This window comes from Pseudochaenichthys georgianus, chromosome 4 (genome assembly GCF_902827115.2).
Source record: "Pseudochaenichthys georgianus chromosome 4, fPseGeo1.2, whole genome shotgun sequence".
NCBI lineage: Eukaryota > Metazoa > Chordata > Actinopteri > Perciformes > Channichthyidae > Pseudochaenichthys > Pseudochaenichthys georgianus.
Window position 1 is genome coordinate 44,572,605 of NC_047506.1, and position 19,209 is coordinate 44,591,813.

General features: G+C 40.2%; 1 protein-coding gene and 1 long non-coding RNA gene across 3 annotated transcripts in view; both read left to right on the forward strand.

Moving 5' to 3' along the window:
- Positions 1-11,984: 11,984 nt before the first annotated feature.
- Positions 11,985-13,447, forward strand: LOC139433796 (uncharacterized). Its single transcript, XR_011643195.1, has 2 exons — positions 11,985-13,128; positions 13,349-13,447. It is a non-coding gene; the product is annotated as an uncharacterized lncRNA (long non-coding RNA).
- A 3,838-nt stretch (positions 13,448-17,285) lies between these two features.
- Positions 17,286-19,209, forward strand: part of tprg1 (tumor protein p63 regulated 1) — a 30,413-nt gene continuing 28,489 nt past the window's right edge. Inside the window, exons 1-3 of one of the 2 annotated variants that reach the window (XM_034081944.1) lie at positions 17,286-17,373; positions 17,559-17,793; positions 18,844-18,935. In XM_034081944.1, the coding sequence (XP_033937835.1) occupies positions 17,584-17,793; positions 18,844-18,935 (302 nt within the window). In that variant the 5' untranslated portion in view covers positions 17,286-17,373; positions 17,559-17,583. Of the gene's footprint in view, positions 17,374-17,471; positions 17,794-18,843; positions 18,936-19,209 lie in introns of both variants that reach the window. The other variant, XM_034081945.2, reaches the window with a different exon arrangement.

The following is a 19,209-nucleotide window of genomic DNA, read 5'->3' on the forward strand; positions in this document are numbered from 1 at the left end:
GGTGAAGTGCTTATTTTAGGTCCCACATATACAGTATCTATAGCACCCCATTACTTGCAATTCTGCACAACTACTTCGAACATGAAAAACTCTTAACAGTTTGGATTGGTTTGGTTATTGTTGTTGGAGTCTAAACAATGTCCATAACCCATACATTGCTCTCAAGAACTGCATTGAATTCTGAACGGAAATCTGGGAAGTTCTCATAGCTGTCAGCTATGTGCAGAATATTCCCACATGTGTGTGCAATCGGTCTTCTTGTGAATTCTGTCATTTTCTCAAATCCCACGTAGATGCTGTCGGTCACGATGAGATCAGATCCTGTGCAGAACCGTAGAAACTTCTGAAGTTTACTCTCATCTAGCTCTCTGATGAATCTTTTCAGATGATTTGCTACCTCCTTTTGGTTTGTAGTCAAATCAACATCAAATGTCAGTAGTTTGCAGACTTTTTTTGTGGTGGGTTGCAGGTTAGTCAGTGCCTCTGGACTGAGGTTGAGATGTTGATGGTTAATCTCCCTCCAGCAGTCAATAACGAACATCGGATTTTGGACCATCTCTTTGTGAGCAATTTCTTCAATTATCTTAGGAAGATTCTCTGCGCTGACTTTCCTTCTACAGCCATAGCTGTCGAGAACCTGCAAAAGGTCATCAGTGTCAACTGCAGTGAAATCAGTCAGCGCTTGCATCAAAACTTCACGTTCTTGGCTGCTCACAAGTTGCATACAATATGCTTTGAGGTCACTGTACACATTATCAAACAGCACCTGTTCAAGGAAAGGCAGTGCAAGTTTGTTTGGGAAATATTCACAATCTTGGTAACCTTTCAAAAGGATTCTTCCAATTGCCTTCCATGTTTCAGCAGGAAATCATGGCGAATGAAGGGCACTTTAACTGTTGTCCCAAGTGTGCATCTCTCATAGAATTCTTGCCAGAAGCAGCTGAGAACATCCCTCAGTACCCCAGAACCACGGCCTGCTTCTTCCTTGTTGTCTGGGAGAATGCGCCTCACATTCAATGATTTGTTTAACATCTCTGCATCAGAAAAGGCAGTAATCATGTCAGCTAGGGTGTTTGCATGATGTACAGTGATTGTTAGTTGTTTCTCTGTCTCAAGTGGACTGGCGGGGACAGGAACATTCTCAAATATGAGTGTGTCTTCTTCTTCATCTTCCTCGATGCCGAAATGAGGACCAAAGGTGATTTCAGGATCACTAGAAATGTTTAGTGATCGCTATGTGTCGTCCAAAACAATAATGACATTTGTGTAGTCGTCATTTTCACCCGAGACAAGATTAAACTCAGAAGTCTCTTCAACTGTGTCGCTGTCAGCGTTTGCAGAAGGTTTTCGCTTTGTGGCAATGTAAAATCGCAACATTGTCATTTGCACAGTTTCGTACATTGTGCTAATTGAAGGGCACGTTTCAGCTGTAAGGCAGTTTTGTTTAAAATCCCACACCTCAAAGTCAAACTCTGATTCAGGTCCTTTAGGTGATATTCCATCAGGAAAAAATAGTGTCTTTCCTGTTTCAAGGATTTCATTCAAACCAGCATTAGTTGATAGTTTAATTTTTCTAGTGCCACCTCCTTGTTTTGCCCTTACTTGTTTGGTTGTGTTAGTGTCCTTGTGAATCCAGCCTATTTCAATATTTCTTGTGGCTTTCAGCTTCTTTGTCTGTGTTTTTCTTGTTTCTGTACCTGATGCGTTTCCTTGAGAACTTTCCGATCTGAGTGTCATTTTTTCCCTCAGTCTTTCATAAAGGCCTTTTTCTCGCTTTGATGTGGGCTTTTTACTTCTACAATGATTAAAGATGGCTATTCGGTCTCCGTAGGAGGGCATGTATTTTTGAAGAGTGGCATCATCCATAAGACCAATGACGTCGCTGTCAATCTGCAAAGAAGAAAGAAAGGAAAACACAATCAAGTTTGTGCACATTGTATAATTATTGTCAACCCTTGTACATCGTTATATATAGATATATACTATTTTGCCATTTCGCAGACCAAATCAGTCCTGTTCATAATACAAAACATTCATTCATTTTCAGAATATTAACCCTTAAAAAGCCAGTTTTTGCCATGATGGTATTACTGTTGTCACTTTATTAGAAAAAAACAGAAACTACTAGTTTCCCTGGTTACCCTAAAGTTTATAACCTTCACATAAGTATAACCCTTAAAAGTGTTTTTAACTTGTTGGAACAAGTTAAAAACACTTTTGGCAAATAAATATGATTGATCAGTTCGATGCGTAACATTCTTTTAAGACCGAGTGGTGCTTGCCCCATGAGGACGCATACGGCCGTTTGCGTAACTAGTGCAGCGTTTCTCAAAGTGTGGGGCACGCCCCACTGGTGGGGCGCAGAGATGTGATAGGTGGGTCGCGAATGGACGCGATGAACGGGAGATTTATTTTTTTATTTAAAAAAATATATTTTTTGGACCTCAGGCCGGAATCGAACCTGGGTCCTCGCGGGCGGTAGTGGATTATTACAGCCGGAGACTCGCAACGGCGGTGGACTTTCACAGCACCGCTGCACCGGACCTGCCGGAGCCACCAGAGCCTCGCAACAGCGGGTGTTTGCGGCGGCGGCTGATGCGGCGGCGGATGCGGCGGCGGATGCGGCGGCGGATGCGGCGGCGGATGCGGTACCGGCGCTGTGAAAGTCCACGGCCCACCTATGCCGGAGCCAGCGGACCACCAACGGCAGCTTTCAGTAACGTTAACGTTAGAGACTGACATGATACGCAGCAACACATACTAGATACAATTACCAACACTGTCCTGCTGTTTTAATCTCCTTCAGACAGTACAGCAGGATTCATATTCATATGCTGATAATTCTGTGATTGTGGGGTAAAAGGACAATGGCCCAAACCCCTGTGGTAACAATGCTACAGTACCGAGAGGGGTTTTACTGGGCGAATTTTGGGAATATAATTAGCAACTGCCTCCTTGCGTTGTACTTTGACCACTGATCTCTAAACTGTTACAGGCAAAATAATTTGAAGTAAAAAAAAAGAAGGTTGGGCGATATGGGCGGTACCTGTCAGGCTCTCAGCTAGCTGCCTTGTTAAACACACTTAATGAAATCTCTACAGAAACATGAAAACCACCAGGCTCTTGGTTAGTCGCCACTGTTCCAACAAGCACAAACTTGCGTGCCAACGAACTAAACCATTATTTACTGAATTAAATGGGGGGGGGGGGAGCCATAGCATATAAACTAATGCACTTGCTGCTAGCTCATCAATGTCTGCATTTCACATTCATATTCTAATGCCTTTTCGTTGTTTTTACGAACGCCCAAAACACACTTATATATTTATAACTCACCTTTTGTTCTTCCATTTGCAATATGGTTTCCTCTTGGACCCCTCTGGCGCGTAGAAATTCACTCACGTCCTCCATTGTTGCCTACTGCAATGTGTAAATCTCTCACTGAAGCTGGTTCTACAGTTACCGGTATTTCTGACTTTTTTCTCCCAAAGAAAATATTTTTTTTTTGTTCTGAGAAAAAAGTCAGAAATCTGAGATTAAAGTCAGAATTCTGAGATTAAAGTCAGAATTCTGACTTTTATTCATGTTTCCCTAATCCTCTTCCGTATCTTTTAAATGCACTTTTGAAATTATTTATTTATTATTTCCGTGGAACAATCCAGGTTTTGTTAAAATCAAAGCTTTTTTCTCTTTTCTTGTGTTACTAAAATACTTTTAGACACACTTTGATGTATGCAACACTTAACAACTGGTAGAATATGAAGTACTTTGTAAGGAATTCGGTTTCTTTTAATGGCCGTTTTTTTTTTAAACACTTGTTCAGTTAAACAAGGTTTTTTGTTCTTCTGAGAACCTTACATATTTTAGTTATTTTCTGCTACCAAGATACTTTAAGATACACTTTGATGTACGCAACACAGTACTTTGTAAGGAATGGGGTTTTCTTTAAGGGGTGCAAAACTTTAGAACTGGGTAAAATATTCAATAATTTGTAATGAATTGAGTTTCTTTCTTTTGATTTTCAACATACTATTTGTTAGGGCTGTGCATCTTCACTGGTCTCACGATTCGATTCAATTACAATTATCCTGTCAACGATTCGATTCAATTCGATATCCCGATGCATCACGATGCATCACGATTCATACCAATGCGTTGCATCCTCAATTTTCTATATTACTGCACATGGCTTATTTTTCATCAATGCATACATGCAGTAAATACATATGAACTCTCTTTTTATTATTTAGAAAGTGCTTCAGAAATCAATAACATAAATGTCTTGACAACCAAAATAAATGAATTGTATAGGTCTAGCCTCCCTATATCTGTGTGTGAAATTGTTCCATCCTCAAAAACAAAAAAATAATGCTTCTGCAGTCTAGCTGCAGCTTCTAGCAACGGCCTTCTGTTAAAAAAAGGATACTGAATGTCCTGAATGTGGCATCACACACAGGACTTGAGTCTGAACCAAGCGGCAAACTCTGGGGAAGAGCTGGGACGCCAATACGGAAGTGCCACACACTGCAGTTCATATATTGGCCGATAGGCGATGGCTGCAGAAAGGAGCAATTTCCATAGACCCCCATGTTAAAATGCCCAACTTTACAGCAGAAAAAAACATGTTTCTACTCGCTCTGCGGTTAAAACAGACGGTGCATGAATGCGGTAAGTGAAATTTGAGTGCTTTATTTATGTGTTAATGATTTTAATAAGCTACGTAATGAATGGTAAGGCTTGGGTTAGCATGTAAGCTAGTGGTAGCTACATCGGTAGCCTCCAAGTTAAAATCATAGACTGTATATATAAAGGTTCAAACGAAATAGACAAGTGTTAAGCGTTAAGTGGGATAATACTGTTGAACAAACGGCTTCTGTTTGAGGTTGATAAAATAAGGTTACATCCTTGTAATTTAGAGATATTTTATTATGTAGGTAGAACTGTATGCATCTAAGGTTAATTTAAATTGGCTATGCTCAAGTATGTAGACAAGCTAATGTCGAAGTAGTGTATGTGAAATCAACCTCACAATAAGATGTGTGTATATTACAATTATTAATGTCATATTTCAAGATGATTACTTAGTGTGAAGAAAACTTCTGTTCAGCAATGCAGAGCCAATGCTCGTGAAAGGAATGGAAACTGGATTCGCCTTAGTCAAACACTGTTATTTATTGAGAGAGAATACGGTGGGAGAGTTCACAAGGTATATTCACAACTTTCATTATGAGATCCCAAGCAAACTCTGAAGACAAAGGGGACAGGAACACATCTATACATTAGAAGAGGAGGGAACTAAGAGCCCGCCTTTTCTCTAATTAGTACCAGACATTTGGAACAAAAGCACCTCTGTTTTGCAACTCCTCATGTGCCCCAAACCCCTCACCCACAGGAAAGGCAGAAGGCCTCTTGACCTTTGTCCTCCTCAAGTTACAGACAGGGCACATGCAAGAAAGACTGAGAATCTCTAAATACACAGATCGGATTAAAATATTCTTTGACACTTAGATATTACGAAAGATTGAGCTGGAGTTCATTATTGAGCTTACACCTTAACGTCACAGTCATCTGAAGAACGAACCCAAACCTTGTTGTTTTTATTAATTGCATTACCAAATGGGTATCAAATAAACAGTAAGCATTGGTAACACAACTTCCAAAGTTACAGTAAAATAAAAAGGACCCTGACTCAGACAATACACAATCCAACATGTTCAACAGAAGAGAATCAGTTATATTGTTTGTACACATGGTACTTTACATATATATCTGTTTGTTTAAAGTGTCCAGGTGATGCATACATGCTGGACCAGAGAGTGAGAGACAGAACTGGACTCCTCAGTGAACTTCAGCTTAGGTACAAAGACTCTTTTTTCATACTGTACAAAGAATCAAGAAAGATATTGGTTTAAATGAATGAAGTATTGACTTGAATACACTGATATACATTCCATTAAACAATACTAAATACTAGATCACCTACACATCAGTTAAGTTGAGGGTTTATTCCATGCAAAAAGTTACATTTAGATATTTAGCAATATGACTTTGTCAGCTTTCTAATGTAATGTATTGAAGGCAAAGATATTTAACACATAGTGAGAACTGCTACTATTTATCTCTCAATATTGTAAAAAACGTGGTAAAAGTTATTCTTTCAGTGAGACAACAGAGCAAGCTTCTACAGTTGCACTACGTTTTGTAACAGTTCAATATTATTTTGATAATAACATATATTTCAATGTTGATAAACTTCATACTGTTCATTCATAATCTGATTGCTCACTGTTAAAATAAAATAAAAACATTACAATTACAAAATAATTATATCTACAGCCCCTAATCACACAAACACACCGCTTTCATAAATAACACACTTGTTCTGCAATAATATGTTTTATGTTTCCTGTCATTTTTGTTAGGAAAGGACATGCCTGAAAGACACGACATTTTCTCCTTCTCTGAGGGTCAAGAAGAACATCCAAGAGGAACATTAAAAGCTGATGTTATGAGATGTTAAGACCAGTACAGGACATTCACTAAGAAACTACTTTTATTGAAAAAACAGTCAGCTGATCGAATGCAGCTATTTCCACATCTACACTCCATCCACTGATTATTTCTATTTGCCTCACTTTATGAGCTTCGCATCACTTGTGCCTTGTACCGCAGAGTTTGCAACGTCACAAATAAATGGGGCCAATCTTCAGTCAGATGTGAATGTGTAATCTAACATTTTCAGTAAGAATAATGGACAAAAGGAGTGCAAATACAAATACAATTTATTGAAATGTGAACCAAAAGTTAATCAAATGTTTTAAATAAAAAGCACATATGGACAGAAGGTGTAAACCTATTAAATGTATAAGTAAACACATTTAGTCAAATAAAGTGACAGACTAGGCCTGTGCAGTTGGTATCAGCTTTGCCCAGCATGGACTCCTCCATCAGGCCTGGTCCTCCTCGCTGAGGAAAGACCCTCAGTCCTCTCCAAACCAACAGACAGGACGTCCATCACACGGAGGTTTCTCCCTGAAGTCTCTGCAGCTCTCTGGACACCATGCTGTCTCAATCCGTCCACACTGAATATGAGAGGGGGGAAATGAAAATAATAAATGCTTTAGACAATAAGAAACATAAAGTTGACTGTTGAGTTGCTCAGTTTTTTTAGATTGTCAATACTATTACTGTATAACTAATATCTCAGGTTAAGAGGCACATTCAAATAAAGATTGGTCTTTAAATATATTTTGTCTTTTGAATTGTTTGTCTAAAGTCAAGGATCTAGAACTGGTACTTAGTTTTAATGATACAGTCTGGTTATTATGCTGTTTGGAGGAGGCCTCACAGGTAAGAGCACTAACTAGCTACCATCACATGTACCTTAGCTTGACTTAAAAGTATTAAACGTATAGTTAAGTGATATCAAAATATAAATAACTAATGTCATGCAAACATATTAACATTTGCTTGATTCCAGTGTTGAATTTAGCACAATTGCATAAAAACGTTAAGGGTTTTAAGATTCTGAAGTATTATGCTAAAAACTCAATAACTTAGATTATTATTTATAGTTTTGCTGAATAGTTTCATGTCCGCTTACCTTAGAAACGTAAAATGCGACGGCAGCGTGCAGATGGGGAGCATGTTAGCTTAGCTTGGTAGCTTCAGCTCCTGAACTCTGTAGATTTGAGAATCAAACTCACCAGATCTAACGATGCCTTTACTCTCATGTGTGCTAATGATTCTACATACCGTCTAAAAATACTAGGGGCTTCACTTTCAAAAAAGCCACCATCTCCCCTGCCGTACGTTTGGGTCATGCCGCGGCTCTGATGAGAGGTAACGCCCTCTACCCCTTATCAAGGGTGAATATCAAGACATATAGTATCCTGGTGAATTCCAGAATATGCAACCAAGAAAATCTCTTTTTGGGTAATATGCCTAAATACATAGTATTGCGTATGGTAAATCACGAAGCCTTCACTGGAAGGAGACCGCTTTCACCTTTTAATTTCCTTCATAATGATATGGAATACCTTGCTCTGTGTCAGGTTGGTAGGCAAGTACCGGCCAAAGCATTTCAGCCTCCATTTAACCTGGGGTCGTCAGTCAGAGAGTTTTACAACATGTTCACTGCTACAGGGAGACACATGAAAGACTTACCTCTGAGTATTCACAGAGATGATTTCGAACAAGGATACTCATTATTTGTGTTTAATTTAACTGCGGCGGAAGACGCTGAAGCCCTGTCTCCCATCACGAGCGGCAGTTTAAGACTGGAAATGAGATTCAGAGTACCGCTGCCACAGACTACCACTTTAATCGTATATTCTTGTTTTGATTCGATTCTGGAGATTAATTCAAAACGTCAAGTGTTGGTAGATTATTACTAAGAAGACTACAACATGAATAATCATCAATTGGACAGTCTCCTGCGTCATATGGTGGGGGACTCTTTTGGGGGGATATGGGCCTCAGACCAGCTGCCCCGAGTAAAACAATAATTTAGATATCCTGTATACATGATTGTAAACACCCACCCATCCCACATGCCCTGAGAACACTGGCTAGCAGTGACTTTGGAGGAAGAGGAAGGGGTTGGAACTTTTTTTGATTCTTTCGGATTTCCTCCCGATTTTAATCATTACCCGAAAAGCATCCTACATTTTCTAGAAAAACAATGTAAAACTATTTTATACCATAACCGGCAACTTCAGAATGTCATGTCTACAGCCTGTGGTCAACATTGCATTTTTTATCAATGCAAAAGAGCGTCGGGGTTGTCTTACGAAAATGTGATGTGATTAAAAATGATGCTGCTGTGACTAATTTTGTGAAAAAATACCAACGGTGTGAGAGACGTCATAAAGACACTCATTTTAACCACAGTGTTTGTTCTCTACAAATGTTTAAAGATTGTTATAAAATGTAGAAAATAAAAAGGTCTGAAGACAAAATTAATTCAGATGACTGTCTTTATTAGGAGAATAAAATATAATACAACTTTAGGGGGTAAATTGTAACCAGCTAGGACTTAATATCCTGTCTTTCCTTATCCTTTTCAGCAGGGCACTCAACGGTTCTTTTGCGGTGTCTGGGGTTCCTGCCACCTCCCAGCTGAGGGTCGGAGGAGATGATTTATTATTTACTCTTCTTTTTCTGGGCATATTTTCTCCATATGGTTCGCCCTCTTTGATTATACGATATTGTTCACGAGCGTGCAGGTTTTGAAAAGCTGTTAAAGAAATGTTGAGCTCATTCAGACTATTTAAAAAACCCCGCCAGCCTTTAGGTTCTCGGGCATTTGTTTTATACGAACAGGATAAATGTTTAAATAAATCTAACATGTGTGAACCTTTTACAACTATCCCCTTTTCTACAAATTCCCCCGCTGGTGTCCATCCAGCTGTACTCGTGTTTAATTTTTTTATTTTTTCATAAGGGGGTAATCCTGTTTCGTTTAGCACTGCTCTCATTTTTTCATCCAGAACATCTTCGGCAGTGCGTCTCATTGATTCCATACTATGGGGTTTAGTTACACCAGTCTTATTGAGCTGATTAAACTGATCAGGTGATAACAAAAACATCTTTTGACTCATGATCGAGCGAGTCCTCCTAAAAGCTGCCCTAAAATGGGGATAACAGCACCGAGCAGAGGCAAAAGAAAACCTCCAGATTGCTTTCTTAAGGCCGTGAATTTAGCCGTGAATTTAGTTAAGTTGAAAATGTGTTTTTCTTTTTGAGCTTCTTATACTGAACGCCAGACAGGGGAATGTTACCTTTTAAAAGATTTAAAAACAGCTCACACAGTGATTGAAGAAAATCCAGGGAGCAGTTCTTGAGAATATCCTTGCGCTTCGACGGCTTGGCTTTACATAAGGCCTTCAGCAGAGGCATGTTTCTTTTTAAACGGGCCGACATACTGTTTTTCAAGTTTTCGTTGTTGGTACATAAACAACTGACCACTGATTAGGTAGTGCTCCCGATCTAAGTCTGTAGATGTCTGGACAGCTCTACTCCAGTCTCTGTTAGGAACCCTTTTCGAAATAAAGAGGCCCCCTGGGCAAGAATGTCCACATCGTTTTTACAGTAAAGCAATGCCTGCTTTCGAAAATCAAAAGTGCCAGTGCATACCGTCTCATACCAGGTGAAAAACTCACTTTTTTCATCAGTTGTCATTCGTTCAATCCCATAACAGTGTGCATGGGGATAAGGGCCTATATAATTCAGATTGGCCTTAGAGCTGAAACCGTGGGGGAAGTACCCCTTGATTTTATCTTCAAATCCCAAAGCTTTAGGCATTGCTGCTAAGCGCATTGAGAGATAAGACAATGAGTCTATGTACTTTTGTCCGAAATCCTGGTAAGCAGGCCTATTGTTTTTGGATATTTGTGGAGTTAGGTGGTCCGTGAGTTTTTTTTTATTGGTTAAGTGGTCCTGACTCCTTGGTATGAAAAAGTTTGAGAAACACTCAGGCCCGGCGCCAGAACAAATCTACAGAGAGGGCATATGATTTTCATGGGAGGGCACATAAAACCGTGCCGCGGCCAGTATGGCGCCAGAGATTTTCTTTTGGGGGTGCTGTGGGGTAGCTTGACGTTTCACAGAGGCTGCTGAAACATGTAGGGTTTCCCACGGCGCTGGGTCTGGAAACACTGCGCTAGTGGATTGTCAACGGGGGAGCCTTGCTGCGGGGAAATCTACAGATGGCCAGTCCGCCCCTAAAAAAAGTGTATGCACATGTTATTATTAAAAATAATAATTAAAAAAAAATTCCAAAAGAAAATTCCAAAGAAAAAAAGGTTTTTAAATTTGTATTTTGTAATAATCTGGTCGCGACCCCCAGTTTGGGAACCCCTGCCTTAATGTACCTTAATGAACTGTGGGCTAAGCCCCGAATGTTTCCAGGTCCATGAAACGCCCCTGACTGTATGTCAGGGTAATCACATAGACCAGGGGGCGCCAGGGGGGTCACGCAAAGTTTGAGGGAAAGGGGAATTTTTTTTTTTATCTATGGGCCCAGAGATCACCGTGACAGCTTTGATCTGGCAACGCACTGCATGCTCCATCGCAAGGCACTTGTTGCTAAACGTATTTGGTGTAACGAGATGGGTGCAAAGTTTGAGGGGTTACTGCTCCACTCCAAAGTGCGCTGGCTTTCCCGTGGAGCGGTGCTGAATCGTGTTTTTGAACTGCGAAGGGAGATCAGTGAATTCCTCTCTTCTGAAAATCATCAACTGGCTGGCCGTTTTTCAGATGCCTCGTGGCTCCGGAAAATTGCATACTGTTTCACTCCCTCAGTACTGGCTGTTAGTGATGTGTCGGTCGCGAACGAGCCGATTATTTTGAACGGCTCTTTAGTACGAACGAGGGGAACCGAGTCGTACTTGGTGAGAGCCGTTCTTGTTATCGTTCAACTGCCTGCCAAAATCCACTGGCCTTTTGAAAAGCTTGATTTTGTTCCCCAAACGTATTCTGTGAAGACCCGCCCCTACTCTAATTGGTAGGTTTCAGCACGAGGAGGGAGATGGGGTGGGTCTGAACGGAATAGGCGAGAGAGATAAGTCATAACAAGTGGTAGGCTACAGGACAGGTAGACGACGTGTTTTTTGGATGGAAAATGAGCCAAATGCGAAAACGCAGCAGCACTTGGATGCACTTCAAACAAAACCCAGGCAGTGATAAAGTGCACCATTTGTAAAGGCAAAATACCCTTTAAAGCAGGGTCAACAAATAATCTCCATCGCCACTTAAAAACACAGTATCTAATATTAAGAGTTGCATGAATTTCATTCAAGGCAAGGCAACTTTATTTACTTGACACACATAGAGGGTACATTCAAAGTAGTACATTCACTGACATGATGAGATGGATATGGCGCCACCTTGTGTCATGTTTACAATGCAGATTATTGACATTAGGTCTGGCAATAGAGAGGCGAAGTCACGCCCATCTACTTCCGGCCCATGGGACCCCGGAAGCGAAAAATTAACATTGAATTCAATGGAGAGAGAACACGTATCTTTTGATCCCGTTTGAATTGTGCCACGAACTACACATATGATGTTTGTCAATCTTAAACAATAAGTTCCATGTAAAAAAAGTCACATTTTGTCGTAAAACTGTTGAAATATAAGACTATGAAAAATACGCGACTACAAAGACTACAAATCCCAAATCCCATTCTGGCTCGCATAAGTGATGTCACAGGCGATAATGCTCCAAGTGGTTGCGACTCGTAATTAAAGCGAAGAAGAAGATCTCATAACTGATTTATTCCCTCCAATAAATAAGAGATTGCTAAAAATAAATTCACTTTTACAAGATGCCTGTGTGCTTTGTACCAGGTTGCAATCACATAAGTGATCATACTTATAGATCATAGCTCGTTCTATCGCTTCCCGTCTGATGAAAGGACCAGGAGTCGCTGGATCAGAGATCTCAGGTAATACACATGTTGTGCATGGAACACAGTCAAGCTAGCTACATAGCTAGTAGCGAGCACGTTAGTTAGCATCACATTACTTAGCCTTGTCATTTGTATTAGCCTTAACATGAAGTGAACTCAAATGTTAAACAGTAAGAGTAGTCATGATGTTAAGTATTTTCTGAAACATTTGAAGAGGAACCTATCGCCAGGTGCTAAGGGGGCGGGAGGTAGGCTAACGGCAGATTAGCATCTGCGATCTTTTCTACTTAATGCTATCTGCTCAAATGGTTAACATTGAACATTAAAAGATCAGGCAGTTCAGGGAGAGTCGAAGGAAGGAAGGCAGGCAGGCAGCTTTGCATGACATGTATTTATTTATAGAAGGACCATGCATACAAAAACATTAATCTCAGCAAAGAGAAGAGATGCAATATGCCAGATTATAGCTAATAGCTAATTTCCATCTGTGGTCCATTCTTCTGGACGTGTTTCATTGTGATGATAGTGAGTCAATCTGTTTGTTGGAAAGACAGTAGTTGAGTGATTACTGATAGAACATTATTAAAAGAGATAATTATTCAAAGTGTTGTTACTGACCTTTTTCTCTTTTATTTCCTTTCCCTCACCTGTAACTGCTGAGACCCTGAGGAACATGCACATTGGACTGACCTGCTCTGGCAACCTGATTTCCACTGTACGTAATAGTATTTGGTTATGGTATATTATTTATATACATCAAAGGCACAATACACCCCCCAGAGACACACATGTATTGAGTGTGATATTGTGCATAGGTCAAGTGAAATCATCTTTACATACTAGAAAACTGTAGGAGCGGCAACTTGTTTTGAAATTGAATTTTTAATATCCGATAATGAAGTTGATCTGTTTTCTTTATTCTTCTCTCTTCCCAGCTCCATCCATCACCGTGCTCTGTTCCTGCAGGTCCTGCTTGCTAATCAATGCTTTATTTTTTTACACAATTACAAATAAAGTCAATGTGTTGTATGACATGAAGTTGTGCTTCATTCTGAGTCGATAATACATTAATTCTGCCTTCAACTGCACAATGATTGTGGACTGCACCGACATCCATGTAGCTGCCCCTCAGTAAGATGAACCAAGCAAAGAGGGTCAACATCATGCCTAAGGACATCCAGCTGGCCCGCCGCATCCGCGAGAGAGGGCTTAAACTGACCTGAGACCAGCACACCCAAACACGACGGCTCTTTTAAGAGCCACCTACAGTTTCAAAGAGTTGCAATCCTACGTTATTATAATGATTAAACTGGTTCATGTGTCACTTAGTTTACTGAACCGTGATGAAAGAAATGAGTGAGGTCGTGGTTTACTGAAGTTACAAAGACATTAATATATGAGTGACAGGTCAGTGTAAACACAAGCTTCTGTCAATTATGGATCACTCAAACTATTTATATAAAAATATGTAATAAAGTTCTAAAACAAGTATTAGGTATATTCCTTGATAGCTTTTGGAGAAGGTTGTTTTTAAGTTTACTAAAATCTATCATTTCAACTGTTTCACTTTATAAAAAGGAACAGGTGAGTAGAGCATCATTGAGTTTCTTATTCTGTCAGTAAATTATCCAAATGAAATGTTTATCATTATTTTATTCAACCCTAAACAAATTGATTGTACCTTTTTAATAATGACCTTACATGGTTAAGTTAAATTAACTTCAGAAAATCAAATCTGTTCTGAGAAAAAACTAATAAATGTTTAAAGATAGGAACTTGCCATCCCACTGAAAAACAGTCCGTAGAGATTTAAAGGCGTAGTTGTAGTTCAGTCCAACGTTTCATTTGGATTTATTTCTCCAACAGTCAACTATTTTCATAAAGAATATATATATTTTTCAAAGTCAACTTTATTGTCAATCTTACTCAGTTTGTGTTTATAGACAGAGATCAAAAATACTTTTAAATCAAATTAAATTATACAATTTACAGATATGTATACAAATATATATATATATATATATATCCTATATAATGATGGTGGACACTTCACCTCCAGCAGGGCAGATGGCTGCACAAGTCCATCGGGGGATGCTCCCAAAACACCGACTCACTCACAAAGAGACCAGACTCGAACACTGTCTCCTGATAGGCCTGCACAAAAGCCTTCACCGCTTCGGCCTCGTTTACAACCCCCCAGTTGACAGCCATGACTCCGTCCAAGTTGTACCCCCCGAGCACCCTCTTCATGAGTGGATGAAAGTCCCGACCGCAGCACAGAACCAAACTTGCTGGCTGTCAACCTGCCCCGCCTGTGTAACTGCCACTTTGTCCGCTGTCCTCCGGTGGCTGTCTGGATGGCAGCTTGCTGGTCTCTGCTCAGTCGCATTGAGGCAAGAATTGCCTCAAGCCCCCGACCCCCTTCACCAGCTCCGGCACGGTGACAATGGCCTGATGTTGAGGCCGCGGCTCTGGCTCAGGTGACAAAAGCCATGCCACACTGTGCGCCCCTCAGTGCAGACCTGAACCAGTCTACATCCTGAGTGGCGATGTCTCTGGCCAGTGGGTTGTATGTCTCCTCTCACTGTTGGTAGAGTTGAGACACCGGCTGGACTACTTTGGAAGTGCCAGGCTTCCTCCACTGGCACTCAACATCTGTGGAGCGATCTGCCACATGGCACATATTGCCAATGCTGCAGCGTGGCTGCATTTGTACATCCCCCGTGCACAATCACAGACAGCGCTCTGCATCGCGCCATCGCCTCCCATGCAGATCTGTACAAATAAAGAAAGTACCATGTTTGTTAGCATGCTATAATAGATTGAATGAGCAATAATACAAGGATGGTCCGGATCTGGGGGTGGGAGGGGTTATTTTTCCATAGTTTTGTCTGATTGTTGTTATTGTTTGTTTTTTCTGTATTTTTTGTAATGTGTGTTGTACTGGTTGTGATTGTACATTGTATTTTTCTAAATGTGTATGAATACATTTTTGAAAAACATTTGATCAACAATAAAAAAGGACTTGGTCAGGATCTAGACTCAGTGTGTAGTTTATTAATTAATCAATGCTCTCTACATTAGGAAAACACATACCAGTGTACCCGAGGGAGTCACACACAGCTGTGCCTGGATAACCAAACAAATTGACAAGATAACCAAAACCCTTGAATCTACACACAGCAAATAAACTCAAATGACACAACGAGATGTAAAAGGAGATCACACATACAGTATAGTCGATATAAAACTGGCCGTTTCAATCTGAAGAGCAACTAAAACAAAACACGGGAGTATACCTTGTTCTTGTGAACACTAATGTTATCCACAGCATACACAGAGACCACGAAGTTCTAAAGGAGAACACTAGTTACTGAAACAAAACACGTTAGTGTACCTTGTTAGCTAATGTTAGCTAGCTGACATTAACGTTACACATTGCACTCATATTACTCACCAACATCTTGTAAAGCCGGTCCCGCTGCTCTTACAGAACCGAATAACTCCCCTTTCGTGTATGTACAGCTCTCAACGTGTCCAGACTTGTAGTCACCTCGTTTTATACTTTTATTCTCATTCTGAAAGAAACAGGTGACATTTGCTAACGTGACGGCCATCTTTGTGATGGTGACGCGTATTGTGCGAGACCAAGAGACCTGTAGTTCACTCAGCGGTTTCACACAAAAAAATGTGTAACTTCACAGTTTTACGACACATTTTAATTTTTTTGAATTGCAAAATATTCTTTTAAATTGACAAACATCATATGTGTCATTCGTGGCACAATTCAAACGGGATCAAAAGATAACCTTTCTCTCTCCATTGACTTCAATGTATAATTTTACGCTTCCGGGGTCCCATGGAGGCTCCCGGAAAGGGAGGGACTTCGCCTCTCTATACAGTCAATCATTATCCTGGTGATTATTTCGCAGATAAACCTATAGACCCCGCCCCCTTTAAAAAAACGGCTCTTTTGAACGGCTCTTTGAAAGGACCGGAGCCATAAGATCCGGCTCCCTTCAAAGAGCCATAATTCCCATCACTACTGGCTGTATTTCAAAAAAGACTATCCCGCACTGGCTGAGGGCTCGGCTCTCAAATCCTTTCTTCCATTTGCCACCACATACCTCAGCGAGTCTGGTTTTTCTACATTGAAGGTATTGAAAACAAAGCACAGAGGACGTTTGCAAGTGGACAATGACAAACCTAAAACCTAGGATTGATAAACTGTGTAGGAGCCACCAAGCCCACCCCTCCCACCATATTACTGTTCAAAATTATATAATATTATAAAGACAGAAATCACTTTAAAAATAAGTTTACTGTTGATATTACTGTTTAATATAAGGATAGAGGGTGTCGTTTTTTCTCATACTGATATTCTGAACAATCTGTGCTATTGTATTAGCTATAAAGTGTCTCTACTGTAGGCTATTTTGATTATATGTACAGCACTTTGGCTCGACCAAAAATCGTTTATAAATGTGCTATATAAATAAAACTTGATTTGATAATATGTTTATAACAGAAGACACAATTAATGTAATGAATGACAAACAAAAGATAAATACGAAAACATTTTAGAAGAATAACTGATTATTAATTATTAATACAAATATATATTAAGAACATGTATTAAGCTGTATGATGAATGTCATATTTTCCCTCATAATGTAATACAAAACATGGCAACAGGGGGGTCCCCGCCAGAGGATAATGCTATAATATGGGGACCTTGGGATGGCAAAGGTTGGGAACCCCTGACATAGACTATAAGGGTAATAATATATAAAAGGTAGTAACAACACAGACTGTATGTTAGGGTGTATGTCAGCAGCTGTGTGCTTCATTGAGATGAACACGCCCATTAAACAAACGTTGGAGTCGGAACAGGAAGTTAATGCTACTGTCACTGCTTAAATCTAGCTTTCAACACCTTCTGCCACATCGATCATTTGTTGTAAGTAAATACGTTGTATTACAATACGTTTGAACCATTTTGACTCAAAGGGATTGAGAGATTCAATACATGTGGAACGACTGACGTTTCGATTCTAGGGACGTCACAGGAGGAACTTGACAGGTCTTTAAATCCTGCCTGCTATTCAGTCAAGTGTTCTGAAAGAAGTGAGCCGTCTGTTACAGTGCTGTTGGGGTCTTTAAGCCCACCATGCCAGCAGTCGCGGAGGAAGGAGCACTCGGTGAGGAGGAGCAGCCCCCGCTGAGCTGTTCTCCCGTGGGCCCGGAGCCCAGTCTGCCCGCTGCCCCCACAGAGGGCGCGGAGGAGCGGGCAGAGGAGGAGGCAACGGCCCTTCCACAGCACACCTCTGCGGAGCCCCCTCTGGACCAGTTCCGGATCAGAAAGTTCTTCGTGTTGAGGGTAAACACTTCTGCTGTATGGTCTTGTTGGTGAAATGAAACAAGTTTTAGACATGTCCCATCACGTGCAGCTGACATGTGTGAAACGTCTAGAAGAATATTACTAAAGTTAAGCAACGTCGCGATATACTGTACCGGAGCTAGCTTAAAGCTAATGTTTTATCTGAATTGCACGCACGCACACACGCACACTCATTTTTGTGAAAAATACTTCCTTCACCACTGTGTCAAATCCTAAGTGATTGCTCTTTAAAATAAACCTACATTGCATTTTATATATTCAAAGACAGAAAGATTTAACTTTTCCCGCAGGAATTGGAATTGTTTATTTTGAAAACCTTGATTGGCAAAATACTGTAGACTACAATGCAAATGTCTATGCAAATGTTTTACAACTTCCCTTTCCTTCAAATCAAGTTACCTAGCACTTCACCTGGATTCATGCAGACTGTAATGTCTAAAGAGATAAACCTCTATATTACATAATATAGTTAGATATAGACCAACATATCCATAGTGATTAATAAACACCTATATGACACATCATTAACAAATGGAATAATATCAGCAGCTCACAGTATGTTAGTTGCCGGCCGGTGGTTTTGGGGTCCCGTGTTTCCGACTCAGCTCCATGCTCACATTGCTGTTGAACTGTCAGCGGCCCTTATGGACTCCTAATATCTTTAACTTGCCATTGAAATAATAAAATGTGCAAAGATAGAATCTTAAATGACAGTTTGAGTGTGGATTGCATTATAAAACAGAAATGCTCAAAGCTGACAATTGGATGTGTAATGTATTATGTACAGAAGCTTTCTCTTCTTCAGGAGTTTCTCAGATGTATACACAGTAGCTGCACACTCAGCTTTCTTCATTTGCAATCATTTTCATATGTAGCAGAGGCTTTGTTTTTTGATGTGCTGACATTTTGTTGGAGTACGAGTTCCATCTGTGTTTCTGCCTCAAAGATTGCCCCTTAAGCGTTCTGTGCACTGATTGTTATTGTCACAATGGAAATGTAGACAGTGACACCGTGCATTTGTCTCCTCAGCCTGGAACTCTGAGTCAGGCCGTGAGAGACGTGGAAGCTCTGGTGGATGGCACGGTGGATGGTAGTGTTCGTGGCGTCTGGCTGATGGCAGAGTGAGTTTTTAGCATTTTATCCTTGTAGAAATTTGCATTACACCATTATCAAATTAATTGAAATTGTATTTGTTCCGATCAACTAATCGTTTGATTTCTAGTTAACATATAATTGTACAAAAAATATTCAAATCATAATTTTGATTCTGTGACATTAATTGTCAAAAATGGTAATAATCCTTTATTGATCTTCATCAACTGCCTATACAAATGGGGGCAGTGGCAACATACATTTATTTGTATTGAACTGTTCAAAAAACCTTACAAATCTGGG